At 33.1% G+C, this 23,754-nt stretch overlaps 2 protein-coding genes across 4 annotated transcripts; both read left to right on the top strand.

The window, feature by feature from the left end:
- Window positions 1-6,251: 6,251 nt before the first annotated feature.
- Window positions 6,252-8,758, top strand: LOC122292416 (uncharacterized protein At5g39865). Its single transcript, XM_043100760.1, has 2 exons — window positions 6,252-6,541; window positions 6,717-8,758. Exon 2 carries the CDS (start codon window positions 7,729-7,731, stop codon window positions 8,527-8,529), a length of 801 nt encoding a protein of 266 aa, XP_042956694.1. The 5' UTR covers window positions 6,252-6,541; window positions 6,717-7,728; the 3' UTR covers window positions 8,530-8,758.
- A 9,502-nt stretch (window positions 8,759-18,260) lies between these two features.
- LOC122292413 (inactive receptor-like serine/threonine-protein kinase At2g40270) lies at window positions 18,261-23,437 on the top strand. Of its 3 annotated transcripts, none has more exons than XM_043100756.1 (10): window positions 18,261-18,439; window positions 18,677-18,808; window positions 18,917-19,055; window positions 19,549-19,620; window positions 19,715-19,858; window positions 19,948-20,088; window positions 20,901-21,472; window positions 21,842-22,032; window positions 22,113-22,245; window positions 22,604-23,437. In XM_043100756.1, exons 2-10 carry the CDS (start codon window positions 18,682-18,684, stop codon window positions 23,200-23,202), a joined length of 2,118 nt encoding a protein of 705 aa, XP_042956690.1. In that variant the 5' UTR covers window positions 18,261-18,439; window positions 18,677-18,681; the 3' UTR covers window positions 23,203-23,437. The 3 variants fall into 3 exon arrangements, with proteins under 3 accessions (XP_042956690.1, XP_042956689.1, XP_042956691.1); XM_043100755.1 differs by having other exon boundaries at window positions 18,262-18,439; window positions 18,644-18,808; XM_043100757.1 differs by having other exon boundaries at window positions 18,262-18,439; window positions 18,705-18,808.
- The last annotated feature ends 317 nt before the right edge of the window (window positions 23,438-23,754 follow it).

A 23,754-nucleotide genomic window follows, 5' to 3' on the forward strand; every position in this document is an offset into this window, starting at 1 on the left:
GAAGAATGTGATGAAATGACTTAAGTAGCCTTCATGCATGCACTAGGGTGGAAGCATGTTCTTGCCAAAAAAAATTCTAATCCTTATATCTTTACCACGCATAATTTTTTTTTATTTTTTTCTTAACATATATGAGATATAGAAATAATGAATAGAAGAATTAAATTAATTATATATATATAAAACAAAATAAATAAATAAAAAATAAAAAACAAGTATAATATGTAATGTATATGATGACATGTCATTCTATTAAGTGGTAGAGCCAGCAATTTTTTTTTAGGGGAGTTAACATTTCTATCACGTAACACATTTATATAAAATAAAAAAGAGATTAAAAATTATAAAACATAACTATATATCAAACTAGATTTCAATAATTTTCTATACATGTATAAAAATAAAATTTTAAAAATACAACTTAATATATGTTTAAGATTTATAATGGTAATATGTCATAGAATAGTATTTATCCATTATTATTTTTGTAATGAAATATTTAAAATTTATTTTTTTATAAAATCTATTGAGTGATTTTTTAGAAGGCTATCTTTCGTTCTTGTGCGTAATCTAGTTTATTAAGTTTTATATCAAATCTAGATATTTTTGTCATATTAAATAAATAATAATATAATTAGAATCTTAAATAAATTTCTTCTTACTTAATAAAGTATAGATGATGTAACAGCCCGCTAGAAATTTAATTAAGGAATTTCTATTGACTTTAGGAATCTCGTGAAAACTCTGTAAGTTTACATGAATCGACTAATCACATAAATTTTAGCCTGTCAACATAGTTAGTGTTATCACTCACTATAGTGCCAGAAATGCAATTTTAATTATTTGAGATAGTTAAAAGTGTCAGAATACATTATAGTCTACACCACTAGGCTTAATTGAATATTTAGGATTTTTCAGTACTAAGTTTATTACGTTTATTTTTGGAGTGAATAGTAACCTTGGTAAATGTACTAAGCGCAGTGTTTTCAAAATCACAATGTGAAATGTCCAAATTAGGTTAGCGATATTTTATTTGGACACTTGGCAAGATCTTAACCACACATAATGAATAGTATTAGATACTTGGCACAAAGAGAAACCATTAAATGGAATTGTGAAGGAAATCAAGGTGTGAGATCATAACACCTAAGCAAAATACACATTTGGAAAAATATCTTAAGATTAGAGATTTAAAATACACATGGAAAGATTTTAGCCACCTTACTCTTTCAAGTCTACTCCACATTTGGAAAATATATTAAGCTGATTTTTATAGATATTATTGGATAGAATATTTTGAGATAATCTTTTATAGATATTTTGGGTAGGAGAAAACCACACTCAACTCTCAACTCCAGCCTTAACATCTCTCTTATCTCGTCCATAAGCATCTCCAGCCATCACCCACGAACTTATCTTCAATTACACATTCCAATAAAAGATTATCAAACACTCTCTCTCGGACAGCTTTTAGGAGTTCTTTTGCACGCCCATTTCGAAGCTGTTGTAAGTGTTTTATCATAAAGTCTCCTTCATATAAGTTGTTCCTTTTTGAGTCTAGTTTACATGGATATCTTATTTGCCCCATTTGAAGATCATTTGGTCAGTCAAATATTGTGTAAACTATAGAAAGGTCATTCTGGGAGATAAACTGGAGAATATGTTATGGTTTGGAGTTTTTGACCAAGCTAATGAATAGATATTGGTCTGAAATTTTTATGGAGTATTGTTAACATGTATATATGACTATTGGTTGAGGATTTTTGCATGATTAAAGGTTTTGATGAAAGATTTTCTTAGATTTAGAAACTTAGAAACTGGAAGAGGAAAAACAGTTTCTGTTTTGAGAAAGTTTAACTCTTTGGTGGTCTAAACCTATTCTAATGACTTTGATAATTTTATTGGAGGATCCTAAACATCTTATATACATGTTATATTATTATTTTGAAGATATTTCATGTTAGTTTCAAAGATATGAAATTTTATGCAAAGAGATATTCAGATAAGCCAAAGTATGGATATTCTTGGCTAAATTTATATTTTGGTTAATTTCTAATTATGTGATCTTGAATTAGAAGCTTATATATGTTTTAGGATATCTTTTTAAACCATGTGATGGTTTGGTTTGAAGGTCAAATATTTATAAGTCATAGATCAAGAGATTTATCAAAACTAGTTGAGGAAAAAGTTTCTATTTTTGGACTAAGTGTAAAACCAAAAAACTCCAAATATTATTTTGTGATTTTGGTGACTTTAGTTTGATGATTTAAAGCATTGTTGATGTTAGGATGATATTATGAATATGTTAGAAGTAAGATTTGATTTTTGAAATTCTTGGAGATGTTTTGATTTAAGGTCAAAACTTGTGATTCAAGTGCTTGGATCTTTTTACAAAAAAGTTTGGTGTTGATTATTAGGTTTTTCTAAATAGATGTTTTAAGTATGGTTTTGAACTTAGGATTGGAAGATGTTTGTTGTAAAATTTTGATTTAAGCATGAGTTTTGAAGTTGGAAGGAATTGTAACAAAAATCAAGGGAAATTGCTTATGGATTTTTTTGGCCATAGTATGTTTTCCATAGTTGTGTTTTGTTTTAAATTTTTCTGAGTTGATATTTAAGTTTATGACAAAATTTACATGAGGAATGTAAATTTTGGAAACTTTTGGAGTTAGTATGCAAAATCCTTAAGTTATGGGTAAAACGGTCATTTTCCTACATGCAGAGAGTAAAATAGAAATTTTACTCTTTAAGTTAGTATTTTTCATATTTCAATTTATTAGTGATTTAGTGCTAACTTTTAGAATCACTAATTACAGTTCCTCGTGATCGCGCTTAACGTTTTATAAGAAACGCGAAGATCGAGGTAAGTTAGCTTTTAACTTACTAGCAGTCTACTGTGTATGTGTGCTAAGTAAAAGAATTACAGTGTATGTATGTATGTTATCATATATGTCATGCCATGCCAAGTTATCATGTAATTGTCTATTATACAGAATTTATTCTGTCATCAATTTTTATCTGTTACACAATATATTCTGTCATGTATTACTATACATTACAAATATGTCATGTTAAATATGTTGTCTGTTATATGTTATGCAATGTTACGAAATGTTACTATCTCAAGTTGGTTATGTATTTCAAATTATGTTCAAGTCACGTTATGTTACATCAAGGCTTCAGTCATTTAATATTCCAGTCACGTTTCATCATGAGTATATTCAGTTTATGTAGAATACATGGGGCCACAACAACTGTGGAGTATGTATTTAACTGCATAATGATGTGTAGAATACATGGGGCCACAACAACTGTGGAGTATGTATTTTTCATGTTAAGTCAAGTTTATGTAGAATACATGGGGCCACAATAACTGTGGAGTATGTATTTAACTGCATTGTGATGTGTAGAATGCATGGGGCCACAACAACTGTGGAGTATGTATTTACACATAGAATACATGGGGCCACAACAACTGTGGAGTATGTATTTTTAATGTTAAGTCAAGTTTGTGTAGAATACATGGGGCCATAACAACTGTGAAGTATGTATTTACACGTAGAATACATGGGGCCACAACAACTGTGGAGTATGTATTTTTCATGTTAATTCAAGTTTCAGAGCAAGTTCATGCTAAGTCAAGTTTCAGATCAAGTTCATGTCAAGTCAAGTTCAGTTCATGATTCAATTTAAGATATGTCAATTATGCTATGTTGTACGTTAAGTTATGCTTTAATTACTTATGAATTTGATTATGCATTTATGCTTTTACTGTCATCCATGCATCATTAGTCTGTGTGGAAGTTTTTTGTTAACTTGCTGAGATTTGTAATCAAATCTCACTGTGGTAGTCCCAACTACCATTCCCCCCGAATGGTAGATCTTGTTACAGGACCTGAAGCAGGATCAAGAGCTGACCAACTAGACACAGTCGACTGAACGACGGTGCGTCGTTAATGTTAATATAGTAGTTAAATTACTACTTGTACGATGGAGTTGCATCTCCAGTACTTTTTGGATCATAAGCATTTTGGACTAGTGTTGTGATCTTAGTTGTTCAATGGGTCTTTATGTATGAAGTATGTTTTAAGCAATTGGGATATTTTCAATTTGGTGCATAGTATTGCTAAAGAAAAAAATTATCCGCTGCGAATATTACATAATGTTAGATGCATGCTAGGAATATTGCATCTTATATGTCATAAACGGGGGCAGGTAACCTTGTGTTGCATGTCTCGACGTTTCAAATGTCCGTCCGATCCCAAACGGAATTTGGGGGCGTCACAGATGATAAAACCTTTCAATTATTTTTCATATAAATCATCAATTTTAGATTTTTTTTTCACTTTAGATTCCATATTGAGAAACCTAATATTGAGATCCATATTAATAAATTTATTATTTCTCCAAAACTTAGTTTAAATTAATCTTAGTAAGGCCATATTCTTGAAATTAGATAATATATAAAAATTATACAAAATCTTAAGACTAAAGGAAAAAATCCAAAAAAGGTATTCTAAGTATATTAAAATTTCAGAAGATTTTAAAGAGCATACGAAGATTATAAATTTTTTTGAGGATCATTCTCCATATTTATAGAATTATAATGAAATGTAGGGGCATTTTGAAATTTTAAAAAATCTTGGGGAAGGGGGGAATGCCTAACATGGCCCATGGGTCCGCCGCTTATTGATCTATTTGACATTTACATGCACATCTTTTATGTAGAAATATGTTTAGTACGCGTAGTAATAAAATTAAATCTGATATAATTTATTATGATATATTAAATTGTAATTTTTTTTACATGAATTTTGCGCATTGTGTTTCACTTTTGCATTTTTTTTTATAAACCTAGTAGTCCTCGTATGTGTTTCTATATACTTTAACATTATTAAAACTGCATCGTAATTTATAAAGCATATAAACTTGGTAATTATTTATGAAACTTAATGTGAGTGTATATATATATATCATATATAATCACATGATCATGGGAGACCATTAAAAAAAAAAAAAAAACTCATGGACAAATGACTAACTTGAGTCACCTTTCCTGAATGAGTTTTAGGGCATGTTTGAACATTTTTAATATCTCATAATTTTGTGAATAATAGTGAAATAGTTTTAGTGAAGATATTTGAGTGGATTTTAAGAAATGAGAGAGAAAAATTGGATAAAAATATTATAACGTTAAAAAATTGTTTTGAGTATTATTTTTATTTTGAAATTTGTAAAAATTTTATTGATTTTAATGTTTTGTGTTCAAATTTACAAAAGCTGTATTAATTTTTGTGCATGAATAATGATTAAGTAATGGTTTGATAAAAAAAAGTTGAAAATTTGAAATTGAAAAATATTTTGTACTTCATTTGATATTTGATAATGAAATTATTAGAAGTTTTGAGAAAAATGCCCAAACATACTCTGAGTGGTGTAGCTATGCCCTTCCCCTATATAAAATTAAGAAATGATATTTGCAGTCCTATTATATATAAGCCCCACTTTTGAAAACAAATAATTAAATCTTGGACCTATATGAAAATTTTATTTTTTTAACGATAATCCCTACTTTTTTCAAAATGAGTACACGATATTTGTATATCTCAAAAACATATCTAGCATTACTTTATAAAATTATCAAAAAAATTTCCTCACATTACTAACAGATTTTAAACACCATCTTACCCCCCCGCCCCCCAAAACAAAAAAAATATATTGTTTAAAAAAATAAAAGAAAATTGTAGTTTGGCTTTTGGTAAAGCTCATAATCTAGTTTCGTTTCTTTTTATTTTTTTTATTTATAATTCTTGATAAAAACCTAATAATTTAGATCAAAATTTATCTAAAAGTTAAAAAATTCCTTTCAAAAAACTTTTTTTTATTCTCCCTTGACCACATAAAAGAAAATGATTGCATATCAAACTTACAACTTGATACTTTATGTCGACCACTTTTATCATTTAATGGTGACCTAGAACAGTCATTTCGCCCATTTATTCAATAAACTATAAATAACAAGAACATAACAGATTGGAATTTGAATATCATTTTAAAAAAAAGGAATTCTATGCCAACTCGAGCCAGATGTCATAATATCCGGGTCATCTAGGGATCCGGAGCCAATCTGTAATCCATGTGGAAGTTAAGCGGGAGCTTTCGACAGCTCTGAAGATAGACAGTTACATGTGTTGAGAGAGGTGGCACAGGCACACCATATCAAGAAGTCTCGAACTCAGGAATGAATTGACAGGCTTAACTTTGGTTCATTCACACACACGATCATGAACAAGAGGATCTAACGTACAACCACAACACCAGGCTCTTGTATTCTATTTTCAATCCATCACTCAGCTAGCACGTGGGGTTCTCTCCTCTAAGCGTCCCTCCTCTTTCTTTTACTCTCTGCTATAGTTCCACCATGTGAAACTTTTCAGAACCCACCCACTTTGGTGGTGGTGGATTTTCAACTTTAACCTTTAGCTTTTGGAAATAACTGATCATTCAGAACTACCACACACGCCTTGTCTCCCCCGCTACTGTAATTATACCTGGTCCCCATTACACATGTTGCTGCTGCTGCTGCCTCTCTCTCTCTCTCTCTCTCTCTAACCTTGTTCTTTATTCTTTGATCGATGTTCTGGGATAAGGCATAGGGGTACATACTATTAGAAGTATTATTCCTGATTGGTGTTTTTTTTTTTTGGGTAAACCAGATTTCTTGGGATGGGTGAAAAATACTCTGCAGTGTGATCGTCCATTCAATTTAAGACCCGCGAGAATATATAATATGCCACAGAGAGGAGCCTGAGCCTGAGCCTGAGCCTGAGCCTGAGCTTGAGCTGAATTGCAACTGAAGGTAACGCAGAATTGTGATTCAAGTTTGCCAAAAACAGAGAAGCCACTGCCTCTTTCTTAACTTCAGACAACGATAATTCACATTCTGTATTTGCTTTGATTCAATGAAAAGTCAGTCACCAGGGAGACCAATTAATTCGTGTTACTGTTTGGGCATTTAAACAATAACGTAAATCTAGTAATGCAAGTACAATAAGTCAACAACCATGCCTAATGGAACTTTCCCGCCAGAAAGCATACTGCAGAGAGATGGTTTTGAGGTTTTCCCATAGAAGGCCAATGTACATACATATATATATACTGATACACAGAAGGAAGAGACTCTGCATTGACCAGGTCCATATCCAATCCCTCAAAAGAAATACGAGAGTGAGATCCTTTAGTAATTTTTTGGTAAATAATCCCATCCACTAAACAGGACCTCTCATCTATAATTAGGCTAAATAAATCCATCTGCTAATCACAGCCTCTCACATCCATTTTCTCTCTCTCAAACCCCATTAAAGCGAAAACACAAAGCCACCTCCCAAACTTCAACTACCTCATTTCCTTAAACAAACTAGCCAGCCCCCAAGTTCCCAACTCTTTCCCCACAATCTCGCAGCTCAAATAGAAAAATAACAAACGAACAAAAAAAAGGGCTAAGCTTTCCGTCCCAGACCCTGCAAACACAGCCCCGCTTTTGCAGTTCCTCCTCCTCTCATCTCCAAATCCTTCGCTTAAAGCACTCCAAACAAAAGGAAATAGGAAAAAAGAGACAAGAACACAAACCCATTTTGTGTCTGTCAATTTCGTTTCGTTTGTTTTCCTTTTTTTTTTATTCACCCTTGTTCCGGTCTTTCAATCCGAATTCCACGATCCTTACCCTCAATGTGGCGGCAGTGGGGCAAATCAACGGTTCGGATTCACCACAAGTCATCTCCGTCCGCCCTCTTCTCATTTAAGGACGTCCAAGAGCTCTGCACCGACGAGCCCCCTCAACCCACTGCTTCCGCGCCGAATAAGAAAGCCTCCATTTTCCACCGAGTCCGAGTCGCCAACTCGCTCCTCCGCAGCTGGTCAACTCGCTCACCGACTCACCCTCCCACCGAAGAACCCGAAACACACGAACCGGAGTCCAGTCCCAATGTCGTCGCTGTCCCGGACCAATCGGGTAACGACCCCCTCGCCGCAACGCAATCCGCGCCATTGATTTCAATCCCGGGCGCCGAGAAGCGCATTGTGGTATACTTCACGAGCCTCCGGGTGGTGAGGTCCACGTTCGAGGACTGCAGGTCCGCCCGATCCATTCTCCGAGGGTTTCGGGTCTCAATTGACGAACGTGATCTCTCCATGGACTCGGGGTTCCTAACCGAGTTGCAGCAGATCCTGGGAGGTCAAAGCCAAAGCAAATTATCCTTACCGAGGGTTTTCATTGGCGGGAGATACGTCGGTGGGGCGGAGGAGATTCGGCAGCTGCACGAGGCAGGAGAGCTCAAGAAGCTCGTCGAAGGCTTACCGGCAGCGGAACCGGGCGTGTGCGACATGTGCGGCGGCTATAGGTTCGTTCTGTGCGAGGAGTGTTCCGGTAGCCATAAGTTGTTCACGGAGAAAAGCGGCTTCAAGAGCTGTACGGCGTGCAACGAGAACGGTCTGATCAGGTGCCCTTCTTGTTATTGTGCGCCTCTCTGATCCGTCCGATTAGACTAAAAAACAATTTAACCCCTCAAAAAAAAAAAATTAAAAAGCAAAACTAAGGATGTTACTTTTTTTTATTTTTTTGTTCTTAATTTTTGGACAATTTAGTTTTGTAGTTTCACTTTGTTAAGGTTTAGTTGGTTGTGGGTGGATTGGACATAGGATCATGTGCCACCAAATGTTGCTATATATATATATAATATTAAATGAGCTAACTTGGTTACTTTTTTTTTTTTTTTTTTGGGGTGATGACCCATTTTCATCTGAGAATTAATACAATTGCAGTATCCCTTTCATTTGAAATGGAAGGTATCATCTAGTGAAATAAGATCCTTAATTATCCATTTGAATGACCATATATAGTTCTCTCTTTCATAGACATTTATAAGAGCATATGCCTTTAAAATTTATTTAGAAATTATTGAAAATTTAATGCAAAATCTGATAGGACCAGTCCATGTTGGCAAGTTTAAAGCTTAATCTACGTACTAGGAAGATCAGATTAACGGTGCTAAAAAATGTTAAAAGTTCATGACTACTGTCTTAAAAGTCTAGGATAATTGACTTAAAACTTTTTTATAAAGTCTAGGATAATTAGGATTCTAACTCATGATCTTGGGAAAAGTTTAGATTAAAATGAGTATATTTAATCAATTCGGAAAATAATAATAATAATTTTGGGACCACAAAGTTCAAAGACAGAAAAAATATTTAAGCCATGTTAAGATCTGTTTAGTAACACAACTGTTCTTAAATATTTTAAGATATTCTCAAATATTTCATTCTTAAACATAAGTAAAATACGAAATATTTTTAATTTTAAATCTTTAAATTTTTATCTAATCATTACAATTTTATTAAACTCTCAAATAAAAACACAAAAAATAATATTATCTTTTCAAATCTTAAAATAAAAAATATATTTAAACAATTTTTTAACTTTAAAATATTTTTATTTAAACTTTTTTTTTTTTTAAACTTAATAAAATATTTTAATTCAAACTATTCCATTCCTATTAATAAATATATTATAATATTATATCTAAATGGTCTATAGAGCCCATCTGACAGGTGAGGATGTCTCAATCATTATCCATTAAAAGGAAAAACGATGCAATGGAAAATTTTGAATATCGAAAAGAGGGTGCTTTTATCCCATATGGTCCATGGAGGAATAAATTAAAGAAGCGTGTAATTTCAGTTTATATGTCCTAATCAATATTCCTCTATTATTACAAACGAGAAAAACTAAGTAAAATGGCAGACTTTTTTCTCATTCTAATATAAATACAAATACGAGAATAAGGGATTAAAGTTTGTTCAAGTTCTTAAAATTTCAAGCAGGAAACAGATAGACATAAAGTAAATTTTACAAGATTTATTATTATTTGTATAAATACGAGGTTTCAAGAACTTGATGAAATTTTTTATGGAAAAATATAGTTGCAAGCATAATTATGTATTAATCTGTACACTAATATGATGTGATTGGTCAAAAAGTAGATTTTATTGAAAACAATGTTAATTTAAATTGTAAGTATGAATAAATCAGTATTGATACACAGATTAGTGCGCGACTGTGTTTGTATGTAACAAAACTAATTTTCTATTCATATGTCTATCTTTCTCCCTTCATTATCTTTAAATCATAAATCCAAACTTAAATTTGTGACACTTGAAAGTTCAAACATACAATACATTGATGTCGTAGCATTAGCATAAACGACAATAACTTGGAGGCCGGAGTTTGAATCAAGCTGTTGGTTGCTATGTCGATTATTCAACTACAACACCTTGACGTTTGGCCACACGTCAAACAATTTCTATTTAGAACTAATGAAATAATGTAAAAGAGGACAACAATATATTAAAACTATATACAAAGCATTCACTGATCTGAAATCGCACAGAAAATATTCGACATCATGCAATAATAATGTTGTTGTTGTGATCATAAACTTTTTTGGTGGCGAATTAGCTTTTGACACGTAACTGAGATAATGGTACATTTTCTAAGTAGTACATATGAAACTTTAATTATGGCCAAGAATTTAGGATGTTACCCATCGAGCTGAAATGGTGAGACAATAACTTGAAGACAAAAACCGAGAAGAACCCACCAGATTTTCATCAAGTTGCAATTGTTCCTTTTACTCCCATTACATGCTGTTTTTAAATAATCATTGGGGAAACACACCCTACCAGCATATATTAATGTATGCTTGTCAACATGAGATTGTATTTATTGATATTTATATTAGAGTTAGTCTATACTGCTCATGCAAGTCAATATAATTATGTTTAAAAAGATTTTAAAATTACAATAATATCATTTTTAAAATGATATTTTTTCCTCTTTTACTATTATTTATCAATGAGACTGCATATGTGGTCTCCCACTTAAGAATGCAAATAGTAAGCTAGCATAGGAAAGGGAGGAGGAGGTGAAGTGCTAGGATTTAAGCTCAAATTGAGAGACTCTGAACTTGTGGCTTTTCTTTTCTATCATTTTCTTGTTGTAGCTAAGTTGAGAAAAACCATGCATGACTCACATTTCAACATCAAGCTAGGGCCATGATGATAGACTGAGATTTTGATGTCAAAATTTACTCTATAATGTCAAAAGAAGCTAAATGAATAAATCCAGATTAAGGATTAATAAAGTAAACAAGCAACAGCTAAACGATATTTAGTTCTTTGTCCTATATTATTTGGCGTTCTAGTGATATTTATGAAAAAGGAAAATGTTTATACGTTATATTATAATGAAATCTCACTTCTAGATGTGTAATTGATTTGGTTTGATCTGATTTTGATAATATTTTGGAATCGAATCAGTTTAAGTCGGTTTGAAATTTTAAAAAATGATACAGATCGATTCATCTAAGGAAACAGAAACTTTTGATTTTTTCAGTTTAGTTTTACAAGTGTGATTTGGTTTTAGACTTTTTTTATCAGGCTAGACAAAAATTAAAAAATTATTAAAAAATGTGTAAAAATACACTTATTAAAAACGTATCTATCCTTTATATATATATATATATATATATGAAAAATTCTAAACACCGCGCCATCATTTTAATTTTATCTTACTATATAAGATGTGACATATTTATAACTATTGAATGATAAAGAATTATCGAATAAAAGATTATTTAATGGTGATAAAATATGCCACATCTTATATAATAGGATGAAAGTGAGATAGTGGTATGGTGTATAAAATTTTTCATATATATACATGACATAATTCTATGAAGAATGAGAGGACTTCATCTCCATTCAAGCGTTCTTTAATTTGAATAGGTATGATGCAAAACTTTATATTAATATTGGTTTGATTATTTTTTGGAGTGGCATGCAGTATTTGGGTCAAATTTCGATCCTTATTTGAATCAACTAAATGTAATATTTACTCTGGATCGAGTTCGATATATTGTGCACGGACAACATTTAATACGACAAGAACTTCTAAATAACAATCTTTAATACATAGGAACAAGATTCAAGAGTAGTAGACTACTTTGTTATAACTATCATCTCCGATCCCCCAATTAACAACACCAGCAAAAAAGGATAAGGCAGACAGTTGGCCGAGAAAGCTGGAGAGTATCCACTCTTTCTGGCCTGCCAGATCAGTTTATATATGATATGTCCAGTAAAAGGTCGATGATCTCACCTATAAAATCCGAATGCAATCCCGGATTTGGATTCATCCGAGCCACCATTAATGATAATGCATGCATGGACTTTGCCCACTTATACTGCATATTATATATTATGTGCAAGTGGTGGTTGGAGCCGTATATTTAAAACCTAGACAGCCCTAAGCATTTTAAAGCTTTCCAACATGCATGCAAACTATATATATATATATATATATATATATATAAAGCTTATGCCAAATTGCTAATAGATCATATGATTCAGATGCAGCCAATATTTGAAGGAAAGAAAAATGTACAGACACAACAATTAAAATATTGCGCCTAGCTGCAAGTACATTACTCAATTGTTGCACGGGCTGCCGGCCAGCACAGATAGGAAAAAAGAAAAAGGAAAAAATAGAATGATTTGTACGAACTTTAAATAGACACCTCTAAGTCTTTATAAAAAAGTGAATTTCATTTAAAAATAAATAAAAATATTCTTTATTAATAAAATTCACTTTTTTAAAAAAATTATATTAAACCTATTTATTTAAGATTTATAACTATCATTACTTAAAAAAAACAATGCCCTCGTATGAAATGTTAACAGTGCATGAAAGGGTAACTTTCCTGTTGGCCGTGCAATAATCACTTTTTGATGATTCCTAATTAATAGCCCTTTGGTCTGTGGCATCCCCATTCTCCACCCGAATAATGTATAATTACATATTATAGAACTGGCAATGTCATGTCATGTGTTGGGCCGGCACTAGTACGTACGTACAAGTGAACCACAATTTACACGAATCTATAGGCTGGATTTTCCGACATACATGGGTCTGTCACATGTGTTTAAGGAGTAGGCCCAACTGGTGTTAATTAAGGATGCTATGACTTTTGCTAGGACGCCATACGTGAACTTGTCCCAATTCACGTGCTATCTATAATATTCTATTCTTTAGTCAGCCTAGCTAGGCTAGCTAGCTAGCTATTAGATTCTGAATAATTGAACCCGTCTTCCCATCTTTCTCTTTTCTGCTGCGAAATCAGAGGCTGTTTAGTATGCCGTATGCGTGGCGTGGGTGCAAAATATTGAATTGGGCTTAGACAATTAGATGTAAAATCAAATGTGGCCGCCCTCATGTAAGCGAATTTGACTGGCCTGGCTGCATGCGCATGTCTATCTACAGCTGCAATAAACCGTATCTCGCAAGACATATGTAGTCTAAGATTGACATCTTCAAACACTCGCATGTGTTCACGATAATTATGACATTATCAGACATCAGAAAAATAGCTGGAAGTTACAAGCACATGCTATATACAGAAGTCGTGCATGTAAATCATGTACGTGCGTTGCATGTGTTCTGGGCAGGGACCAAGTCAGATTATATGTTTGGAGGTAAAGGTGAATTGAATTGAATTGTTTTAGGAATACTTTTTCACAAAGTGATAAAAAAAAAACATAGGAATAAATAAGAAAGAAAGAAAGAAAATCTCAAACTTGCATATTTTTCATGACTACTGATAATTTTACATATGAGCTTTTCATACGTTGCAATTTACATCTATATAGAAATTATAAAAAGGAGGTAATATATGTAAACCATCTATACCATGGAGTAACGTCATACATTTAAGAGTGTAGTCACGAGTATTACATAAGTCCTTTTTCTTAAATATATTTTATCCATATTTTAAGAGTGTAGGCCAAGGCCAAGTTTGAGTCATTGACACGGGTAATATATAATAAAAGTGTCAAAATTAAGGAAAATATATACAGACTGATTGATAAAGCTATACGATAAATAATATTTATAGTCATGAGTATATAAATATTTTATAATTTTTTTTAACAAATAAATAAATATAAAATTTATATAAAAAAATTAATTTTTTAATAATAAATTCACATCTTTTTTAAAATAACAATACGATACTTACACACTTCACCTTCACGACTATGTAGCATTACTACTATTAATTACGGGCATGCATGCTCGGGAAATCCTATCTTCAATGCTTTTCGTAACCAAGTTTACAACGTTTACGTCAAGCACCATATCGTGAAGAACTTATATATATTTGACAATGTTAAGTCATGCATTGTTCTAAAATTGAAGTCTATGACAAAGACGAGTTATTTTTCGATTAATATTAATTTGACAGTCTTTAAAACCATTCAACACGACCTGCATGCCTTGATATGTATTATATATAGTCCTTTTTCCTTCAAGGTATCATTGGATTGAGATAGGTTTTGTTTGTTTAGGAAACCATCTCATCTAATGATGAGAATTTTTCTAAACTTTTAAATAAAATGTAATAAATAAATAAATTTTTTTAATTTTAAAATAAAAATAATATTAAAAAACTTATTTTAATAATATTTTATTTAATTTTCAATTTTTATCTCATCTTGTCTAAACTCGCTGTCCAAACCAAGCCCCAATTCTTGACTTAATTCGATAGAGCAAAAGTAATTATTTTTTTTTTTTAGAGCCGGAAAAAGTATTATAATTTGTTGTTCAATAAGCAATACAAGTTTCACATATTGTGCCCATATAATTATCTCTGGACTCTAGACCCTAAAATTTGGATGTAAAATCCTAAATTAGCCCTTGTAATTAATTTGAAAAACAATACAATATGAATATAAATTATATAATGTGATTCCATATTATTAGGAATTAGAAAAAGGGTAGCACTATAGCCACCGCCAGTAGTAGCTTCCGCTGGGAGCTACTGCTAGTTATATTGGTGTGTATTTTTTTAACTTTTTTTTATATGTATATATTTTTTTAACTTTTTTTTATATGTATATTTTTAACACTTTTAAATATTTTTTTTAAAAAAATTCACAACATCATTAAAAATACTTCTTTAATAATGAAGTAAAAAGAAAAAGAAATCCCTAGCGATTGTTACCAGCACTATGACAAGCATTATTCTTAGAAAAAAGTTCCAACTTTTTAAACAAGGACTAAGCATTAATAATGCAGGTTCTCATGAAAGCTAGCTTTAAAGTTTAAAACCTTGAATGTGCAAACAAGTATACAAAAGTGGGGTGGGTAAGCAGGATTGAATGTCACTAGTAGAATAGGTTGTAAGGCATTTTCTATTCAGATTGGGAGGTTGCCATGTCTTTTCTTGAGCCACACCAAACAAACCCCACTTCAGGGTATTGATTAATCTGCCATAAAACAAAACGTACACCTAGAAAAATTCAGCAGCAAGTGATTCATGTGGTCCAGACCAGCACCAGACCAACCTTATATAGGATATGATTCTGGACCTCTAGTCATTGCATGGGTCCGACCCCGGCCTAAACCAGCTTCCCACATGCTGTTAAATGTTAGAATACGAATTGATTAAGGCCATATTACAGGTGTTTTTCTAATTGACATTACCATCCATGCATAAACAAAGTGGTTTTGTATTATATTGATCGTGTTGTAAGTAGGGTGGATGGTCGATTTCTTGGTATTCCTAGCGTCATACTCATACCAATTCCAGATGACTCGTTCTTAATTCTCATCCAATGATGAATGAGAACTAATTCTTCTATTGGAGCCATATTGCAAAATATTAATTAACATTGCTTGAAAGCAAAGTTATACCCCAAAGAAAAAGTCCCTTTTATTTTTTAAGGAAAAAATACAATATGTTATATAAAGTTGAACTTCTCAAGCCCATCTTAAATTCAATTAATTTACTAATTATTCGAAATTTAAGATATTAATATTTTTGTGGGATATATAGAAGCCATGCATGCATCCATAAATGACATGTTTCTATCAAAACCAGTAGACTGAGCTTCTTTGCCAGCAGAGTAAAGCACATGCAAAGCATGTACAACAAGTAGAGTCATTGTAACTTGCAAAACATGCCTGTATTCTATATATGTCCTAATCATTATTAGTGAAAGAACAACTAAAAAGTTTTTTTAATGTTGTTACGTATCCTATTGCTTTCCTGAGAAAAAGTTAAGAGGCGGTTTGGATTAAGAAATATTCTTAAGTATTCATCTCATCATTACAACTTTTTCTAATCCCCATATAAAATATAATAAATAATTTAACATTTTCAAATTTTAAAATAATAATAATATTAAAAACTAATGTTCTAATAATATTTTATTCAACTTTCAACTAAAATCATATCATATCATCTCATCTCACTATTCAAACAACCTCTAAATTGTAATAAGATACCATACAACACCACACCTTAAGTTGTTCTTAAAAAAACAAAAAACCCACACCTTGCTATTATATTATATATATATATATGAATATATAAATATATATATATATATATATATATATATATATATTCATTGATCAGTAGCACCACACTGGCTTGTTGATAACATGATCACAGAAAATACATCTTATTTATTTCCTCTTTTTTTCTTTCCTTTAACCAGAGGATAATTATAATACCGATGATCTATCCCACCGTAGTATACTTATCTTCCACGCCACGATCGACTTTCTGATCTCTTCTGATAACTATCCCATTATCTGCATGAACTGTGTGTGTATATATATATATATATATATTATATTTAGTTATATATATGCATGATATTTATCATGTATATGCGCGTGATCCGGCATGAATGCCTTTTAAAGTACTTAATTTACTCCAACTCCATCTTGATTGAAACAATATTTATAATGTCGATCCACATGGTAGACATCCAACTCGGTTGTAAGATAATATTAATTGTTGTTTCCAAATATTATATAGATATATATATATATATATGATGATTAATATTGGAGCTAGGACGACCCATCTTCTCACACTAGACGTCCAAATTATGTATATACACGAATTTTGATTTATTATTAAATTAATATTTGGTCTCGATCATTGTATTGTATTCTAGTTGATAAGTTACGTCATGAAATACATATAATTATAATATTTATTAATGTATGTATGGGACTGTAGATGATCTTACATGTGCAGGCCGCCGGAATTCGATCAACAAATTCAAGGTTTGTTGAATATGCACCTGCTAGAACCAGAAGTATTGAACTTTGCCGTTTGCGTGCACGTGATGGACGATTAGATCGACCATCATGCATGCATGTATTGATCAGAATATACGAGTCAAAAAAAGCGTGTAAAAAATTAAATAAAACGTACGTACGTGTATTGACCTGTAAATTATTGAATTTTGATTTTGATAGCTGTTTGGTTTCTGTTTAGAAAAAATAAAAGAAGGAAAGAGTCGTACGTTTAGTCATCAGTAACAGTGCTCAACCCTAGGCAAACGTAATATTGTTAGGTAATCTTCCAATACCAATGGTAATACTCATATATATTCTATCATAATATGACGTTATGTTAGCATTAAATATTAATTATAATTAATTTGATATCTTATGATTGGATATATGAGAATATATAATATCTGTATTAATATATGAGAATATTTAGGGTTGGTTTTGTTATACAAAACTAAATTATCTTATCTCATATAATTATTACAATTTTTTCATATTTCTATACAAAATGTTATAAATAATTCAATATTTTTTAATATAAAAAAACTAATATTAAAAAATATTTTATAATAATATTTTATTTGATTTTTAATAAAATATTTCATTTCATCTAAATTACATAACCAAACAAGACCTTAATAATTACACGTTACATGCCTATAAAAACAATATATAGTCCAATATATATATATATATGATTATCGAATAATAAAATTAGATTTCTATCGGCAGTACTTTTGCAAACCATTGATGTTTGTAGTTATGATTAAACTCAGAAAATGAGTGCAGAATTTAATTATGAGAACTAAGGATTTCTTTCCCATCAAAAAATTAGAACTCTTGATGTAATTAGTGTATCCTAAAATGCAAGAAAAATGCCTCGAATAGAAAAGAAAAGACAATATGGGTTTACTGTCATGAAAAATAAATAAATAAATAAATAAATAAAGAAGAAAAGTATGAAAAAAGGAGCTTTGTGCAAGTGAGAATTACGTGGCCACTGGCTTAGACAGGACGGCGCTTTTATGCTATAAATATTCCAAAAATTCTACAAAGAGGAGGAGAAGAGTCGGTGGTCTGCACGCCACAAAGACCAAGCAAATCTACACTTGCTGAATCGCCGCAAACCCGAAACGCCTGACTCAACACACCGCTTTTTCGGAATCATTCTTCCTCCCCCGAAACACCAGTTTCCTTGTCCCTTCATCCAGTCACCGAGTCTCTGATATTTCGGTAAGTCTCGGTCATTTGAAGCTTTTACCGCAACAGAAAATAAAAAATAGATAAAAATGAGATACGCGCTTTATATAAAATATTATAGTTTGCAGAGTCTCTCTCTATCTCGCTGTGCGTGTGTGTGTGTATATATATCTCTATATATGTTTGTAAATGTGTTTTTTTTTTTTTTTTTTCTGTAACGTATTTGCTTTTGAGTAGAACAAAGAGAAGAACCAGTCATTTATTTTTCAGAGATTATGAATTTCTTGAGAACGGACAGACGGACGAGAACCAACCAGTTGAAGCTCCGCATGGCGGTGTTCATGGCGGTGCTATCACTTTTTATTAGGAATCAGAGTCTGTGTTCGTCTCTGAACACCGAAGGTATAAATATACAAGCTTTGCATGTCCGTGCAGTTCTCGAGCTCATGATATATATTTTTTAGATATGGGGTTAGTTGGCTGTATGAAAAAAATGTTTCTTGGACGCAGGTTTAGCGTTGTTGAGGTTCCGGGATAGAGTGACGAGAGACCCGTTTGGGGCTTTATCGGATTGGAATGAGAATGATGGAGTGGCTGATCCGTGTGCTTGGTTCGGAGTGGAGTGTTCGGACGGGAAAGTGGTGACCTTGTGAGTGGCATCGATCTTATGCAGAATCTCCATTCGTTCTTATAAATGTGTTTTCTGCATCTCCTAAAGCAAGAGATTAGGCGCTTCTAAAACTCCAAATGAAATCCAATTCTTTTACCAGTCAGTTATGTTAAACAAATTATGCTTTTGATCAATCTATAAATTAGTTCATAATTAAGAATCGTGTTCTTATCGATATGATATCAGATATCAGGGCCTATGCGTTTTTTTTTCAAGTTTGATCTATCTTCAAGAACAGGAACTTTTTCGAATGAGACGCGGAAATGATTGCTTGACAGTTGACATATGAAATAGTTGAAGTGACATAAAAGCTAATTCTAATGAAATATGACTCTTCTTATTGATAATTGAGAGAAATGCAAGTCTTGATGTAATACCTGTTTTCTGTATTCGTGCTATTCTTTTTACCCGGAATCATTTTTTTTTTTAATTTTTCCCCCATCTTGTAATTTATGGAATCGTCAACTTGCAGGACTTTGAAGAATCTTTGCCTTGATGGAACATTGGCACCTGAACTCGGGACGCTGGCTTACATAAAATCTATGTAAGAATATATTTTGTCCCCATAAAGTCGGGTTCACTTCTTTAGTTATATTTATCTCTTTCATAAACTGATTAGCTGTGCTTAATTTCTACAGCATTTTACGCAACAATTCTTTTTCTGGTAATATCCCAAATTACATTGGGGAATTGAAGGATCTGGAGATTTTGGACTTGGGATTCAATAACTTTAGCGGGCCATTTCCATCTGAATTCATCAATAATCTTTCCCTGACTACCCTGTAATATGATCCTTTCACATTGTTATTTTCACTAGTCCTATTTGTATGAGCTTTTATTATGTCCATCATACATGTGATTCTTGCTGCAGTTTACTTGACAACAACGAGTTTCTTGGTGCCATCTCTCCTGAACTCTATGAGCTCAAGACCCTTTCGGAATTTCAGGCAGATGATAACCAGCTAACTGGTACTCCTTTGAGGGAGTCTTGTAACTGTGGATCTTTCATTTGGTAAGAAAGTTCAATTGATGTTATCCTACTAATTGTCTAATCTTTAGACCTCATGTGATTTTGGACTAATAGGGTAGGGAATGGGAGCAAGGTTCTCTCATGCAATGAGTGATAATGAAAAGTATAGACAAGCTTCGAAATACGATTTTGAGAAAGATTAGAAAATAAATGATTTTGAGAATTGAAACTAAATTTTATCTCATTATTGCTACCTTGACCACAGTTTGGCCATCTTGGAATGGGAAGAAAGAAAAGGGGGGGGGGGGGGGGGGGTGTTGTTGGGGTTGTGGTTCTTGTCATTCACAATGACTTCAAGGGGTTCCAATTGTAATATTGACTAGTTTTTTCGGAGCATGGCCAATAAGACAAACTTTCCTCTACACCACCAGTTTTTCAAAATCAAAGTATCCTGTAAATATCAGGACCAAAATACATGGCGGAGAGATGGAGAATCTTGGTTATAATCGTTCATGATGATATATGATGAATTTATCTTTTGAAAAAAACTTGTTATGGGTCTCAGAATTAAGATTACTAAAGAAAGCTTTTTTTTTTTTTAATAAGTAGATTACTAAAGAAAGCTTTAGCAACACTGCTTTGACAGAAGATTAGGAGTTCTATTTATTTAAGCTGGCGGGGGAATACCATGCTTGCATAACTGCCATCTCACTGTTTTAAAAACAAGTTTCAATCTCTAGCCCTGGAAAAATTTTAAACTTGGGAGTTTTTTTTTTTTCCAATAATTTCCTTCAGACTTAGCATATATTTTTCTAAGAATATACTCCATGCTCACAATATTTTTGCCATGTTAGGAACACTGCCAAATTTGGAGATGAAGCTAACCGTAAGCTGCTGCAGGCAGTGGATTTCTCAAATCCATCCAGAGGCAACAATGTGAACAAGAGAAGTTCATTTTCACCATCACCTTCTCCCAGGTCCCCCTCATCACTGGACTATCTGCCTCCATCAGCATCACCATTTTCATCTATATCAGCTCCATCAGATTCACCATTGTCATCTCCACTATTTTCCCCATCACAAGCTCCCTCCAACATCTTTCTGACTCCTTCCACACCACCTATTTTAGCACCCTCTCCTGCTTCAACAATTCCACCAAATCCGCCAATAATAGCATCTCCACCAGCAGATTCTCACCGGGAGTCGGATCCCACTCCTTCACCTGCTCCAACTCCTAGCCAAGTGGTTAACAAGGATTCTGAGACAAATCTTCATGCAGTTCTTACTTGGGTTGGAATTTCCGGGGGTTGCTCATTCATTCTGATTTCAGTCATCAGCATTTTTTACTGCAGAAGAAACAAGGTTGTTACTGTGAAACCTTGGGTGACAGGGTTAAGTGGGCAGCTGCAGAAAGCATTTGTAACAGGTCATTCTTCTTTCTCATGAGAACAAAATCTGCATGTTTATAATCCTGGTCTAAGGGCCATTCTAGGAAATGGTACTATTATACCAATACAACAGCATGACTTAATTGAGAGCAAACATATGTGCTGCTCAGTAGTTCCCCCTCGGAGAATCTGGGCAGTTTAACTGAATAATCCATTCCTTATTTCTTGTTGTTGATAAAGGTTCCTTATTTAATTCCATGGTAGGATGATAGAAGTTTTGAACCTCCTTGCATGCATAGCAGATGTACTAAACTTAATCTTCTAATCCTTCCAAGCTGGCATAATTATAAATCATACTTTATTCTCAACCTACAGGATTGTACTGACATTTGAAAGTTTGAATTCAGGTGTACCAAAGCTCAACCGACCAGAACTTGAAGCAGCTTGTGAAGATTTCAGCAATATCATTGGTTCTTTCTCATATGGGACTGTGTATAAGGGGACTCTTTCAAGTGGGCTAGAAATAGCTGTATCATCCAGTGCAGTGACATCTCCCGGGGACTGGTCAAAAACTTTGAATGTGCAGTTCAGAAAGAAGGTATAGAAGAATCAAATCTCACCATACTTGGGGCATTCATTATGATTGTTTCTAAAGGCCACTTCTATTTATTTCTTCAGATAGAGACACTATCAAAAGTGAACCACAAAAATTTCGTGAACCTCATTGGATATTGTGAAGAAGAGAAGCCATTCACGAGAATGATGGTTTTTGAGTATGCTCCAAATGGTACACTATTTGAGCATTTACACAGTGAGTACCTTAACTCTTCCCTGCATGTTTAAGAGAAGAAAATTAATAAAAAGATCAATTTGCACTTCATTTTGCATTTTCATGATTAATTGATCGATGAAACCAACTTGTGGAGCTTTCTACATTGCCCTAGTTAGGGAAAGCAAATTAATAAAAAGATCAAGCATAATGACTTGCATTATATCATGCTGGCAAGTTAGGGAAATGGCTAAAGATGCAAACACTACTGTTCATGGCCTTGAGGCAAATGCTTTGATAGTGGTATATATGTTTTTTTATGATACATTTCTTAAGGATAAATGAAGCTGGATAGACCCTTTTATGGTTTTGAAAATGTTAATGTATGGATGTCTTGCAGTAAAAGAAGCCGAGCACTTGGACTGGGGAATGAGACTCCGAATAGCTATGGGCATGGCATACTGTCTGGAATATATGCACCAGTTGACTCCACCAGTAACCCACAAAAACCTGCAATCCTCATCTATATACCTGACTGAAGATTATGCAGCCAAAATATCAGATTTCGGTTTTTGGAAGGATATTTCTGCAGCCAAGAATGACTCAGATGCTATGAAGCTTTTGGAGACTCCGTTAGTGGAACCAGAAAGCAATGTCTACAGCTTCGGGGTGATCTTGTTCGAAATGATGACGGGAAGGATTCCATACTCTGTGGACAATGGCTGTCTTGCAGACTGGGCATCAGACTGTCTAAAAGGTGAGCAGCCCTTAAGAGAAATGGTGGATCCAACGCTAAAATCTTTCCAGGTGGTTGAGCTTGAGGAAGTATTTGGAGTGATAAAAGATTGTGTCCAACCTGATTCAAAGCAAAGACCATCAATCAGAGATATTACATCTAAGTTGAGAGAGATCACAGCAGTGGGGCCTGATGGAGCAACCCCAAAACTATCTCCACTCTGGTGGGCAGAGCTTGAAATCATGTCTACGGACTCTAGTTGAGGGTTCAGTCTAATCTTCAAGGTTTTTGTCTATTCTATCCTGATTCTGTGGATTTTAGTTGCAGTCAATTGCAAGGTAGATATTGCTCGTGTCTAATGTAAGGCAGAGGACGCTTGCTCCTGCTTGCCAACTTATTTTTCCTTGATGATGTTATCAATTTTTTAATTCTTTTTGGGACTGTTCTGACGTTGTAAAGCCTTACTATAAGATAATATATAATTAACTTCAAGATCAATAACTGTCCCCACCCTTCTCCTACAGTTCAGTTCCCAAATTGTCTAGAAATTAGATCGGAGGTAATTAAGAGGTAATTAATAATCTCATTTTGGGTGTTTGGGGGGGCTGCTTCAGGGGCACACATGCCCGAACCACTTTGCGTCTCCTCACCTAGGATAAAGCAGAGAGAACAAGTTTTTGGGTTATATGTAGGCATTGAGGTAGAATTAGAACCGCTACTTTCACCAACTGGTCGGAAAGTTTTTCTTTGGTTTCTGGACAACGATGCATTGGTAAAGACATCTGAAAAAAATAAAAAATGGAGAAAATGGCATT

This window comes from Carya illinoinensis, chromosome 13 (genome assembly GCF_018687715.1).
Source record: "Carya illinoinensis cultivar Pawnee chromosome 13, C.illinoinensisPawnee_v1, whole genome shotgun sequence".
NCBI classification, from domain to species: Eukaryota; Viridiplantae; Streptophyta; class Magnoliopsida; order Fagales; family Juglandaceae; genus Carya; species Carya illinoinensis.